The following is a 14,260-nucleotide window of genomic DNA, read 5'->3' as shown; positions in this document are numbered from 1 at the left end:
CTTTTGGTTTTAACATACAATTCTTGCTATTCCATAAATTACAACGATATGTATGAAGACGAAAACTTCGATGCGGCAGACGTGTTCTGACTAGAAGTATCTGTTGTTGGAAGATAAGAAAAGTACGCGTCTTGGTTTAAAGAAATACTTGGTCTATTTTGAATATTTTCTTCATATGAGTGCGTAGATATTGACGGAATGCCTGAAGAATAAGCGTAAATATCTGACGTAGACGGCATCATCGTTGCTGATAGTGAATTATAGTACGATGCAGCACTTGTAGGGTAGCGGGACATCTCATCTCCCAACTTAATACTTATACCGTTAGGTACATAACTGTCCGATGGCAGTGTAGATAGCGCACTAGAATTCGGTTGCAATGATTCATCGCCATTGTATCGATAAACCTCTGATACTGGTGAGTAAGAGGCCCTGCCGCTTGAAGTACCTGCTGCGTAATACGTTGAGTAAGTAAGGTTAGGCGTATATGACGGCAAGTCCATTGCGTTTTGAGTACTTTTTATTATTGATTTTAGGGAATTCATCTGGGGATATTCTGGTGGACGCATAACGGTATCATTTGCGGTGAGGTATATTTTATGGCTTGTATGACCGTCGGTTATTAATCTTCTATGTCTATCATGCCCTCCGCAGCTTCTTCCGTGGCTTAATTTATGATCCTGATGGCTTGGTGACATTTCTTTGGAGCTTGTAGACGGACTGCTGTCCTCGACTGATGATGATGGCTTGTTATGTTTGTTATCTTTTTTATACTTCATCCGTCGATTTTGAAACCATATTTTGATCTGACGTTCAGATAAATGTAAGTAATTTGCCAGTTCAATGCGACGAGGCCGACACAGGTAACGGTTTTGATGAAATTCATTTTCAAGTTCTACTAACTGTGAGCTTGTATATGCAGTTCTAGCTCTCTTCGTAAATCCTTTTTGATATGGGTCAGAAGACATATTTTCTGAAATAATGTTAGAAGTTGTTTATACATAAATCAAATGTGAAAACTAAAGCTTATATAGTTTATAAGTAACAAATAAAAGTAAAAGTTTTAGATTAGCTAATATTATAAAGACTACACACTTGGTATTTACCGTTTGTTAAAGAAGATGTCACACTAATTCCAGAGTTATTTAGTAAACCTTTATCACACCATGTAGAATTCTGAAATATTACAAAATTTTTAAATTCTCTTAAAATTTTACGTCTTTAAATGTCTACGTTTCAATTTGAAATACAATTTTAAACAATATGTTCTAATTCTTAATTGACGCAATTTACGAAATATTAAATTGTCATTAGGATCCGGTTGATTTGTGGTAAATCACACTAATAAGTGACGTTCGTTTAGATAGCGATATATTTAGTCAAATTTATTTATAGTCTATATCTATGACGGTAAGGTTCAAATTAGTTTGTTTTATAATCACCTGATTTGGAAAACTGGACTCGTTTAGATCATTAGCGCGTTCTTCAGGATCTTTCACAATATCACTGCTTAATTCGTTGCTTTGTTGACACCGTAGGGCTTCGTTGGTATAACTTCTATAGACAACCTGTTCACCCAATTGCAAATTTGAAGTGTAATCATTTTCACCTTTATGAAATTCTTCGGCAATTCCATCTTCAGCACCGGATGCATAATTGTTATTCGAACTATTACTTATGTTATCATACTGTGGTATTTGATATTCATATCTATTTAACTCTTCATGGGGATTTCCTGATGTGTACGACTGTTGCAATCCAAGTATATCTTGTATGGTAAAAGCGGATGAATCACGTGAGTTGTAGTCTAATGTATGAGGCGCGGAGGTGACTTCAGGCTTGCACAGTTGAAAAGAATTATCATGAACGCTGTAAGCGGAGTCAGCAAGAATATCTTCGACTCCATGGGATGTGACTTTATAATAGCTGCTTTGAGCCAAATATTCAACAGGTTTCCCTTCCGTCAAGTCTTTAACGACTTCAGACGAGTATTCTGAAGACATAGAATCATTGGATTCGTCAGAATTCACACTTGCAGTCGGGGAAGGTGATGTTGTAGACATATTTCACTTTGACACCATTTATAAGTTACAAATAACAATTAATATGCGACCGCACAGTCATAGATTTGTTTACTAAATGCTTTTTTCTTCACCTGAATGTCGTTAATTTGGTAATGACTTTGTTCGGTTGTGTGCCACATTTTGACGTAGTTGAGTTCTTTGTGTGCTGACGATAAGACGGTATGCCCGTCTGATAGTGAAGGGGCACTAGATAATTGTTTGTAATGCATTTCGGTAGCTAAAATACTTGTCAGTGATAACTTGACCAAATACAGCGCTACTTAAAACGTTTATGTTTGAAAATAATTACTTATTATGCTAAGAGTAAAATCATAACGATGTATCTATGCTAGACTACATTTTAAATGTTATTTCTTCCCTTGCTCAATTCCTCATTACACATTTACTAATAAATAATAGTATATAGTAAAAAAGTGGCAGACTCATATTTCCTCACAATAAAAAAGAGGTTTCTTCTAAGATATGGAATATATAAAACAAATAATATTTTAAGCTTTGGTTCAAATTGGTATTGCTATTATCTATTGCCAATCAATATTAAAAAATCTGTGGCGCAATCTTTTGAAGTCTGGGCAGTCAGATTTCTGTACCTGTTTCATGATCATTAGTCAGTCTAATAGGCAAGTAGGTGTGATCACCTAGGACTGATGCCCTTCTGTGCTTAACACGCCGTCGACTTGTTGAGTCTAAGACAAGACTCTCGATGTTTATGTCAATTTATATTTGATTATTTATTACAAAAAATTAAATTGATTGTCTAACATATCTATTGTAGGATACAATACTTTAACATTTATGAGAAAAATTTAACATTTAGTTTATGTAGGAATACTGCCCATACCTACCTATATCAGGAAGTGATACTAATGTCATTAAGATAAACAACAGATTATAACCACAACTAGACCAAGTATGATAAAGCACAGATTACAAGTCTTAAAATCCTTAAAAATATAATATACCTACTAATAAAATACTAACGTTTAAGATAGAAGGCGCTCAGAATGGTTCTTGAGGGTTTAACGGTAACTCAAGATTTAAGCAGAAGCTGAATAATGAACGAATTATACATAATATTGGACGACTCTAAGTGCTAGATTCTTATTTAATATCTAGTAAAAAAAATCTTAAAATTACATGTAATTTGGTTAAAGTGGTATACCCCGGAATTGATTCATTAAATAAATATCAGCACGGGTACTCTGTAACTTCTAATAGCGATTGCGATGCCGACTTAAATATTGAGTTTTTGTACCACATGATTCCAAGGTTGCAACGTTGCTTTCTTATGGATATTGAGTGAACTATATCGTCCTTGAGATCGGTATTACTATTGCTATTGAAAGTTGCAGAGTACTAGCGCAAGTTGGAAGTCGTGGAAAATTGTGTGCGTCATAGTTAAGGCGTTATGGGCCTTCACACATGCGTACATATAACATAAATCAGTCAGTAGTGTAAAAGCTAGGGATCAAGCATGCTTACTCCAAAACTTCAATAGAATTTAATTATTTTATTTTCTTAACCGTGAAAGTCTGAGACATACATCCATTGGGTAATAAAGAATTTTTATGATATCATTACTTTAATAATAGACACCGAGAGTAGGACGAACACCCAATTGATTTTTCTCAGTAGCTTTGCACCTATTGTTAAAAGAAGCTAGACTATAAATTTTGTTAAAGCTATTGTCGAGTTAAAAAATATACAGTTGATTCACAAGTCAGCTTAATTATGACTTAAAAGATTAACTTCGTTTTCGTTTGTAACAATGCATCGCAAGATCCCTTTGTTTTCAATACGTAATCTATTTTGCATTACCCAAAAGAGGTTTAAGTTAACACGTAAAACGCTTTCGTCACGCTAAGCTTTTTTACCTGAAATCGACTGTCAATCCGATTTAGAGTAATAAGGGTTGGTTTAGGTAAATGGCAGTAATACTTCTGAAAAAATATGTTTATAACGCAATAATACGAATTTAAAATTAAAATATGTTTTGCCATAGTTTCAAAAATATAATCTATGTTTGAATATTGGGCGGTGGCACTTTAAGTTTATTCTACAAATTCTTGTTTTCAAAAAACGAATATGCTTTTTGTATAACCTGGTTTATTAGGCTGTATTTACCAAGTTTATTAATAGAACCCTTGAAAATTTAGAAACTAGTAATAATAAGTAATATTGGCTTTTGACGTAAAAGTATCATAGTTCACGCTAAGTATCGATTTTGAATCTTATACGTATATTATTACGGCAACAATTCACTTGAACTTTACGCGAGATTAATTAAATTCCAAGTTAATCTGACAAGATCAAAATTCTTACTATACGTTTTAGCTTTACTAAAAACGGTAACGTTCGCGTTAAATAAGCTTGCTTTAAATGGATGGCGTCGCTTCATTGTTATTGGTCAACACAGTATTGGTACTAATAACCCTTCTTTTTTAAATAACGTCCTGAGGGTTTCTATAGACTCGAACGAAAGCATTTTCGATTGCACTAATCTTTGAACAAAAAAAAGATATTACTTAATAATGTAACGTAATTTTATTTATTTGTTGGTATTGTCTATGCTCTACAGTATTGTTGAATTCGTTGAATATCATTTTAGTTAGTTAAATGACTTGAGATTCGTGCGACTTCAAAACTCGTTCGGATTATTTTTATTATCTATAACACCACATTGGTAAGCATGTTCAACTGGAGTCTGAATTCTTGGATTCAAAACCTGAGCACGCCCGATAGTATAAATAAAAAAAATCGATAAACACTTCCTCCGTATTCGATTATTCCCGTACCCTGAATAAGTAAAGCTGTCTGGTCCTGCGTCTGCGTCTCTCTATTTGGCAGTAGGAATGAATAAATGAGGTAATATTAAGGGGAATTTGTATAAAACAAGCTTTACGAAGCTCGCAAATAATAATCATTCATTAAAAATGGTGGATCTTTGACCACCATTATTAATTTTTATATGCGATTGCACACATACCTGTCTGAGACTAGTTGATTCGACAATGACATTACATGTTTACAATATACCTTCGTTTGTCTATTTTCTATCCTTGGAATTTAATTTTATTGCAGACTAGCTTTGATCAGAGCACAATATATTTGAAAACGAAAATGAACACGTAAAAACTTGATGTTTGTTTTGGTGGGATTTTGCTTAGAGAAGCAACGAGAAGGATGTTTGAAATTATGAATGTTGAATTTTTTAAAGCCAATATATAACAAAATAAAAAAAATATTTGGTATAGGTTCTATAAAGGTTTATAAATAATCTGAAATGGTCTTAACAGTTTTGTGAAATAGCCAATATGGGCTATCCTGACGATTTTGTAATTTCGATCGCTTTATACATAGCCGATGTAATGAACTATGATAATTAGAAATCTCAAAATTACGATAGCAATCTTTAATTTTATTACACTAAAAATCAATCAATATTTTTTAATTTATAGGCTTTCCTTTCACCTCAGGTTATGAGTTTTTTTGTAAAACAGGACACGTATACTACGTAACAATTTGAATTCAAAATAAATATTTGTAATATTATGGTAAAGGGTTAATCAATTTGACGTGCAATCTCGTTTAATATGTATTTCCTTTTCCAGCTTGAGGATGCTTGAATTTTGTTCTCTTAGCTGTTTTGCTTAACGCTGGGTAATTATGTTAATTCTTAGTACAGTACCCTTGAATTTAATGGCAAAAATCGCAACCGTTATGCCATAAATTTCTCGGTTCTTTACAAAAGTGGACTATTGCTTCTATCGCCCCAAGTCTACGTCAAGCCGATGATATATTACAATTTACTCAAAGGGGACCCTTTTTTGTTCTCACTGTAATGGTTTTACTTTAATCGACACCTGTGCGATAGCTATATTAGTTTATTATGAGTGCGAGCGAGATGGTATGTTTGAGTGCATCTGTTCCCGCCAAAGAATGATTCAAACGTGATAGTCTGTAGTCACTAGTGTCAACAGTTTGTTGTTGGTTGTGAACCGAAATTCTTTATTCGAAATTTATTAATTTGTGGTTATGAATTTATAACAAATGAGGTTACATATACAAGTTTTTAAAGTCAAGACAATTTAAATTAAATTGTCTTTCATGGTTGGTGAAGTTAAAACAACTGTGATTAGTGATGAGTAAATATGATAAAAAATGTAAGTATTTAAATAGATAATAATGTTATTATTTACTATTGATATAGTCTTGTTAGCGACAAACGTCATCTTGTTTTCTATATGAAAATGACCGTGGTTTCGTTACGCTTTTCAGTACCATTTTCGAATGTTGAAGGCTTCGTAGCGTTCATGAAAGTAAAACCTTTTCAAAGATGGCGTTAGTACCAATTTCGATATATGTCCTGTTATGGCGGTAATTAGAAGAATAATTAACACTATTGTATCGATTAGTTTCATAATTTAAAAAGCTAAACGTAGATAATAATTGTCCTAAAAAATACCTACAGCTATAATATGTATAACGCCCTCTATGAAAACGTTTGTAAATTAACTAGCATTGTATAAAGATTACGGCCGTAGGTTCCTTCAAGAAAGGAGCGTAATTATTAAAAGGCCGGTAACGTACTTGCGGCAGGGTTGGCCTAGCGGCTTAAGCGTCCGACTCTTATGCCTGAGGTCGTAGTTTCGATCCCCGGCAGTGCACCAATGTACCACTAATTCCATGACCAATGTGCGCATTTAACATTCGCTCGAACGGTGAAGGAAAATATCGTGAGGAAACCGGCTTGCCTTAGGCCCAAAAAGTGACGGCGTGTGTCAGGCACAAGAGGCTGATCACCTACTTGCCTATAAGACTTACAAATGATCATGAAACACATAAAGAAATCGGAGGCCCAGACCTAAAAAAGTTGTAGCTCCATTGATTTTTTTTATTTATTTAAGGCACTTGCGAAAGTATCACATAATATCATGTGAGACTCTTGTTCGGGGCCCGTTTGCCCCCATGGACCCAAGCCCCCAGAGGGCTCCCGAGTGCGGTGCCGGCATTGGTACGTACGCTCTTTTCAGAAAAGGACCCGTTTATGCCTACTGTCATTTTGAATAAATCCAATACATGTGTATTTATAGACATATCGCCCGCCCATCTGTGACGCATATAGTCTTAATTATATTTAAAATTTCAAAGTTTCCCGAAGTATTTTTTAATTTATAGTTTAAAAAATTCGTGATATTATTATAAGCCCACTGTGGTGTAGGTGTTGTAATAAATCTTTGAATATAATTCCAACTCTCACTATAACTTGAAAATTGATTAAGTACAAAAAATTGAAATGTAAATTGCCTAGAAAATTGTTGGCAACGGAATTAATTTCGTTCTTGCAAATTTACAGGCGGTGTTAAGTTGTCGCCTAGTTCCGTGCCAGATTCTAGAGTTTGGAAACTTGGTCGGCGTTACTCAAGTAGGTAATATGTTTTCCAACTTAAGGGAGATGGTTTTAGCAGGCCGTTTTCGTAACGCAATATGACATATCTTAATAAACAGCAGATATAAACGTTGAGCCATGGAAATTTGAATTTTTTGTTTCTTATTTACTCTGCTGTAAAGTATGTAATTTTGTGTCGGGATATCTATTTTATAAATACCTTCACGTTAATTGTGAAGCGTCAGTTTTTTGGTTTCTTAAACAGTTTTTACCTATGAATGGAAATGTTTAGATTTCACGTAAATTACTGAAATCTAACGATCACTGTTAAAGAGGTTCAATGTTTTTTGTTAAAGAATGTTAATTCCAGATGATCGAAGTTGCGGTAAAAATCATAATGACTACATAAAGTATTTGTATGGTAACGAATGTCAAATGCGCTAATAATAGAAAACTATAACCCGTGTATGTGTAATGTAGATAGTTTCTAGTTCACCATTTCAAATAGTTCAATGCCTTATAATGAAAATAAAAATATATAGTACAAAGGCATATTATGCAACATACTCGCACGTTTCTCGTACAAGAGTTTTATTAAAACGTGATAGCAGACAGATGTACGGAATGCCAACGTTAGCACCAAACTTGAACTGATGCCAACTTGACAACGGCATTTGTCTGAAAGCCTTTATTGCTGACCCAATAAAAGATAACTGAGAAACAGGTGTTTTACTCTGTGTGCCAGGTTAGGCTAGGTTTTGGTGGCAAGACTAAGTTTTTTTGAATATGTTATTCTTAATGTTCCTTTTTTAAATCGATGGAGATTAGGTTATAGTTAATTTCCGGGGTCGTTCATTAAGTTAACATATACTTAAGCATATGTTATATAAGGCAATCTACTTGTACAATAATCATTAACTAATCGGACATTAAATTTCATAGCTAAGTCTTTAGACATATAAATATAATTACAAATTACTACAATTAGAGATAATTTAATAGATAACTGAATACCAACCAGACTTTATGTATAATAAATAGACTTTGGTAATGTTATCCGAGTCTTTTATCTGTTTTGTAATGTTTAATTACAAAACGAAATGTTGATTTTGAAAGCGATTCGCAGTGTTTCATGGTAATTTTATGGTGCTATAAAATTTACCGTCCAATTATAGACGGTGAAGATTATTTTTGCCAGAGACAGTAATTCGTGGAAATAAAACACAGAAGCATAGCTGATAATTTTATCGACATTCAAATTTTAAAATGTTTCTTTGGGTGGCATGTTTAAGACTGGAAGAGTGAAATGGGACAAGTGGGTGGTATTTCTGCGTTTTTTTTTCAGGAAAGTTTATGTATAAAACCCATGTTACAACCTTCTTGACTGCCAACATTACTTGATCCTCTTTTACACCACATATTGTATAAAGCAAAAGCCCATTTGTAAATACGTCCTATGATATCGCTAAAGTTTTAAATATGAAATATGCTCACGTTTCATGTATAATTTAATGTATAAAACATGCTTAATATACGAAGGGTTATCTACTACAGTTACATAACATAACAATATTTACATACATGAAATTTGAAATTATAAAAAAGTGTAACCTCTGGCATAAGTAAACTCGTAATAGTTCACAACAGACTATATACACATTGTGATATTTCCCCTCATAAACGGAAACAAGCAAACGAGATTAACCTCATATTTTCATCAGGTCTGTTTAATTAACAGGATAAATACAGCCTGCAATATATCGGATTACCTAATATTTATTGCATACAATATTTGGAAGCAAAAGTACCAAGATTTGTTTGAACATATTCTAACATACTTAACGGCTAGTAGGCCGCAGATAGTTCCGCTCAATCGAGTTCCGAATAAAAATTATAATATAAGCGAAGTGTAGTCTGTGTTCCATTTGAAAACATCGAATCAGCTGCATTTCTTTTATTAAACTGCATCACTATAGAGTAATAACATTATTTTTAATCTGTTTATAATTAGGCCGACGACATTTGTTTTTCCCAGTTTAACAAAAAAAAAACACTTTACGCAACGGTATAAATTAATTTAAAATAAATATTGTTTAGTTAAAGCTCACACGAGCTGGTACAGGTTCATAAGTTTTATAGAAAGGCAATATAATTAATGAAAAATAAACAAAATGTTCACAATAATTTGGGTCTTAATTTACCTGTATTTGAAAATCTAAAGCAGAGCCTGCTTTCCCCTGGGATCAATATATACGAGTATTTTAAATATATATTTCATTTTCATGTATCGAAATGAAAAAGTTTTCCGATTTGATAACCAACGTATCGCAGCGAACATGCCGTATTTATTAACGGTATAACTTTTTATTTGATACGAATTGCAATAGTTTTTTTAATGTAAAATATTGTTAAAAATGGATTGAAACCTTACTAAATCTTTCCCTCGTAATTATAGAAACAGAATGTAACTGCTTAAACTAAAGTACTATTTCGTCTTTTTCTGTTCTCTTTTTTATCTTGTACAAATATGTTTCTAAGTACGTATCTATACATAAACATCAGAAACTGATTTGTGTTCTACTACATAATAATGTTGTTACACTATGATTAAAAATATAAGTCATTTAGTAAAAAAGGCGGAATTATACTCAAGCTTTTATGAATGTGCCACCTCAATAATATAATTCTATTTTAAAAAATAGCTTTTGATTTCCAAAAAATCGTTTACCATATAAGTAATTAATGAAAATACTACTAGAAATTGCTTTGAAAAAATCCAGAGTATATCAGGGCCCTTCTTTGTATAAAAAAGCTTGCATTTATAATGTTTTAATAAAACGCTTGCTGCACAAGCGTTGTTTTTTTTCAGTAAGCCATGTGACGCCCAGAGCGAAAATGGCACGGGCTCAAATGGCGGGCAAAAGATCAATAATGTACCAAAAGGTGAGTCTATCTCTATCGCACATATATGCTTCATCAATCCATCTCTTTCCCTCGCAATGTCGCGACGCAATAACAATACTTCGTATTACAGATTTTCGTTGTAAATTTTCTATCTCTTTAGAGTATGAACATTCAACAGACATGTTTGCTAAGAGATTAGCGATTTGGGCAATTTACAAATTTATCAAGATTAGCTTTTAGTTGGCAATATTATTTAAATACGCGGCTTATAATTTCATGGTTCCGGTTATTGAATTAATGTATCGTACGTAATGAATTATACAAATAAATCATATGTATAGTTTAATATTGCTTTAGACGAATATATAAAATTAATATATATTATATATATATATATATATTGATTAAATACTTGTATAACTTATGTACATCTTAATTATTCGATATAAGACAATAAATCGACAATGTCAGTATGAAATGTCCCAAAGATAACGGAATTGGAATCTGTGACCCTCTGATAACAAGAATTAGGATCCTAATTCAACAGAAACCTTTCAATTGGGTTTGTTTGTATTTGGCACTTCTGAAATTGAATACTGAACATATTTATTCTTGACATTAGCACATTATTCAATATTGAAATTATAGTTATGCTATTAATGATATTTTTTTGTTACATTAACTGTCATTCCGACAGTTGAGAGTTTATAAGAATTAGTTTCAATACCTATATCTAACTCATCATAATTGCATAGTTACATTATATAATTATGTTCCTAGTGGTTCAGCGGATATGCACAAATTCTTATATGTACATTATTGATGAAAGAGATTTAAAGATCGTCGTGACTTAAGTACAGTTGTTCACTTTGTTCAGAAACCCAAGGGTTGTAGTGGTGTCAGGTGGCATTAGCGCGCGCCTCTCATCCCTGAGGTTCGAGCCTCGGCTGTGCACTTGGACTTTCCGTCTATATGCGCACATAACTCTCTTACGGTGAAGGAAAACATTGTTAGACCCAAAAGCATGCCTTAGACCCAAAAGAGTGGAGGCGTGTGTCAGGCACAGAATCACCTACTTGCAATAGAAAAAAACAGATGTCTGAGGCCCAGGTTGCGCATCTTGCTTTTGTTTTAATTTACCAATTCTTACTTTTAGTATTTCAAATATTTATTACTGGAGAGTGAGTAAATTATATTGAGCTAAAAGATAAACTTTTTTTTATTAGAAATTTCATGTTAATCTAGCTCCTTACAAGCATCATGTAAAACGCGAATCATGTACCTAAAGCGATTAAATAGAGTGACGTAGTGTTTAATGCCATTTTTCTCGTCCGTTCTACGCCCTTGATTTGAGCGAGAATGTTTAGTAAAATTAATAATAATAATAATCATTTTTATTACCTGTTTGACAATAGTTGGTAGTTGCTATGTTACAGCAAAAAAAAAATTGATTTTTGTTAGTATGTTAGTTAAGATTATGTTAGCAACATATATATATTATTTATTTATGAATTAACAGGAACCCCAGTTTTGGTAAAGGCCTCCTCCAAAGATGCCCATTTTTGTCGGTCTTATTCTATGGAGTGCCAGTTTATGCCAGCTGATCTTTTCAGGTCATCTTCCCAGCGGTCTAAGGGTCTCCCCTTCCGCCTCTTGCCTGGTGGTCCTTTCCATTGGATAACTCGCTCGGTCCACTTTCTGCTAGACATTCTCGCTACATTGCCAGGTTTAGTAACATTAACTTTTTTTAATAACGTTTAAGTATTGTGTTCAATATTATTCAATAATATTTTATAATTAAGATAACTAGAAGGTACTATTAACTAAAAATATAATATATTTTAATACTTTAAACTATTTTATCGCATACATTCATTTAAATCTTCATTAATACTAGGTACAGTGGCGTTTCGCGGGTCGGTTGTAATCGGAAAGTTATACGGGTCGAATCTACTACAATTTATTGCTGAGCTACTCATCTCTGCGATTTTTACCTTGTAACGTATTGCCAAGAGCAATTTTCTTTGGATTTTCCTTGGATTTAATGCACATTTCCTACGATATTTCTCTTACAATCTTAAGATTTAACGCCGAACTGCAGTTTAGTAAATCATTTTTATAACCTTATCTTTAAATTAATGGTTAGAAGGGGTTTTATCTATTTTATTAATAAAACAGAATTAAAATTAAAACTAGAGCTGTTTATTATTTAAGTTTTTTAAGGAATTAGACACCAAAGTTATACCATAGATACAAAGCTTAACGTTCCGTAATCTCACACACACATATTTCAGTATTTCTTTCATCATAATTTTAAATTTTATCTCGAATAAGAGAAATCTTAGAAATGTTTGATACAAAATTCTACGAAATCAAATAGTAATGTTTCGCCAGGAATCGAATCCAGTCATCAATATACTCATAACCTATATATGTGGTAGCCTCGGATATAATATCGAATTATCTTGATATTATGAGTCGGTAATCTAAGTAAGACTGTACAAAAGAATCATTATAAAAAACTTCTCAATTTCCGTTATAGAAAACGAGACAAACATTTAACAGAACCTCCTAAATCCCAACACGAAAGTAAAAGAGCAAATCTAACGACATCGTTACAAAATAAAGCATATTGTTTCGCTCCCATTCTACAATTTATAAATCTTATCTTATCTACACATATAGCTTAAAACAGTAGCCCACAAACGGTGTAGTTACGTCGTTTAGATCTGGGTGCGTTGATCTCAAGAGAGCAAAAACTGAATAATTCGCAACATATTTTGAGACATGGTACGCGGTGGGTTTGGCAACAATTTCCTATTTTGTATATCATTTGACGCCCCGATAAAATAAGCCATTTCCCTAAAACAACATGACGTTATTGCAAAATATGATAATTCGATTGCCACGCTCGAATAAAATAAATCTGCAGTAGATTCAGTTATTTAAAGCGGAATTTATGCGAGTGACAGTTAGAGTTCGTGTTCAAATTCGTTAGGCAATAGTCCAAAGTTATCTCTGCGTTTCGTGAAATATTGCTTTGCACTTTTAAATTATAAGAATTTTATTATTAGAGGAATAATTGTGTCTCCAGCTAATATAAAAGTTGTATTATTAGATCGATAATTGTTTTTCAGCTACTATAATTTTTTTTATTATTAGATTGATAATTGTTTCTCCAGCTAATATAAAAAAATATTAATACATCGATAATTGATTTTTCAGCTACTATAATTGTTTTATTATTAGAACGATATTTGTTACTCCAGATACTACATTTTTTTATTATTAGATGTATAATTGTTTTTAGCTACTATAAAATTGTATTATTAGATTAATTATTGTGGCCAGTTGAAGGATATAGTATTTAGATTTATAGGTGCAACCATACTTGAGGTTAGAAAATGATTTGAGTCAGAACCCAGTGCTGGTTATGTTTGAATAAAAACCTAATAACGGCATCCAAACCGCTACATTCAATTATAGTTATCTACATATTATTGCTTAATTAATCAAATGTTCTGTCGTCAAATAGAGTATAGTTCTAGCTCTATTTCACTATAGAGATGAGTTATTACGTAGGTACCTACAATAAAAATATAACATAGAAACTGTTCAAAGTACCTACCTATTCTTAAATTTTTACTTATATCTTAGTATTTTATTTCTACAGAGGTTAATAGTATTATAGCAAACGAGTGATGATTTTGGGAAATGTAAGGGTCGAATGGGTTCCGATAAAAGGGTGTGTTCGGAAAGGGCGGACGGAATACATACGATGATATTCATTTGTTTTCCTATGGTTTACCTACAGTTTTTTGAAGGGTAAAAATGTACACAATCCGAATCAAGTTTAAAGGACTGTCACAACATCTTTTTCAAA

At 32.7% G+C, this 14,260-nt stretch overlaps 1 protein-coding gene across 1 annotated transcript; it reads right to left on the bottom strand.

Moving 5' to 3' along the window:
- Positions 1–38: 38 nt before the first annotated feature.
- On the bottom strand, positions 39–2,063 carry LOC123708505 (homeobox protein Hox-A3a-like). Its single transcript, XM_045659255.1, has 3 exons — positions 1,443–2,063; positions 1,107–1,176; positions 39–973 (listed from the first exon to the last, which is right to left on the bottom strand). Exons 1-3 carry the CDS (start codon positions 2,061–2,063, stop codon positions 39–41), a joined length of 1,626 nt encoding a protein of 541 aa, XP_045515211.1.
- Between the last annotated feature and the right edge of the window lie 12,197 nt (positions 2,064–14,260).

This window comes from Pieris brassicae, chromosome 4 (assembly GCF_905147105.1).
Source record: "Pieris brassicae chromosome 4, ilPieBrab1.1, whole genome shotgun sequence".
Lineage (NCBI taxonomy): Eukaryota > Metazoa > Arthropoda > Insecta > Lepidoptera > Pieridae > Pieris > Pieris brassicae.
Note: the sequence above shows the minus strand (reverse complement) of the source record. Positions and strands in the feature narration are given on the sequence as shown.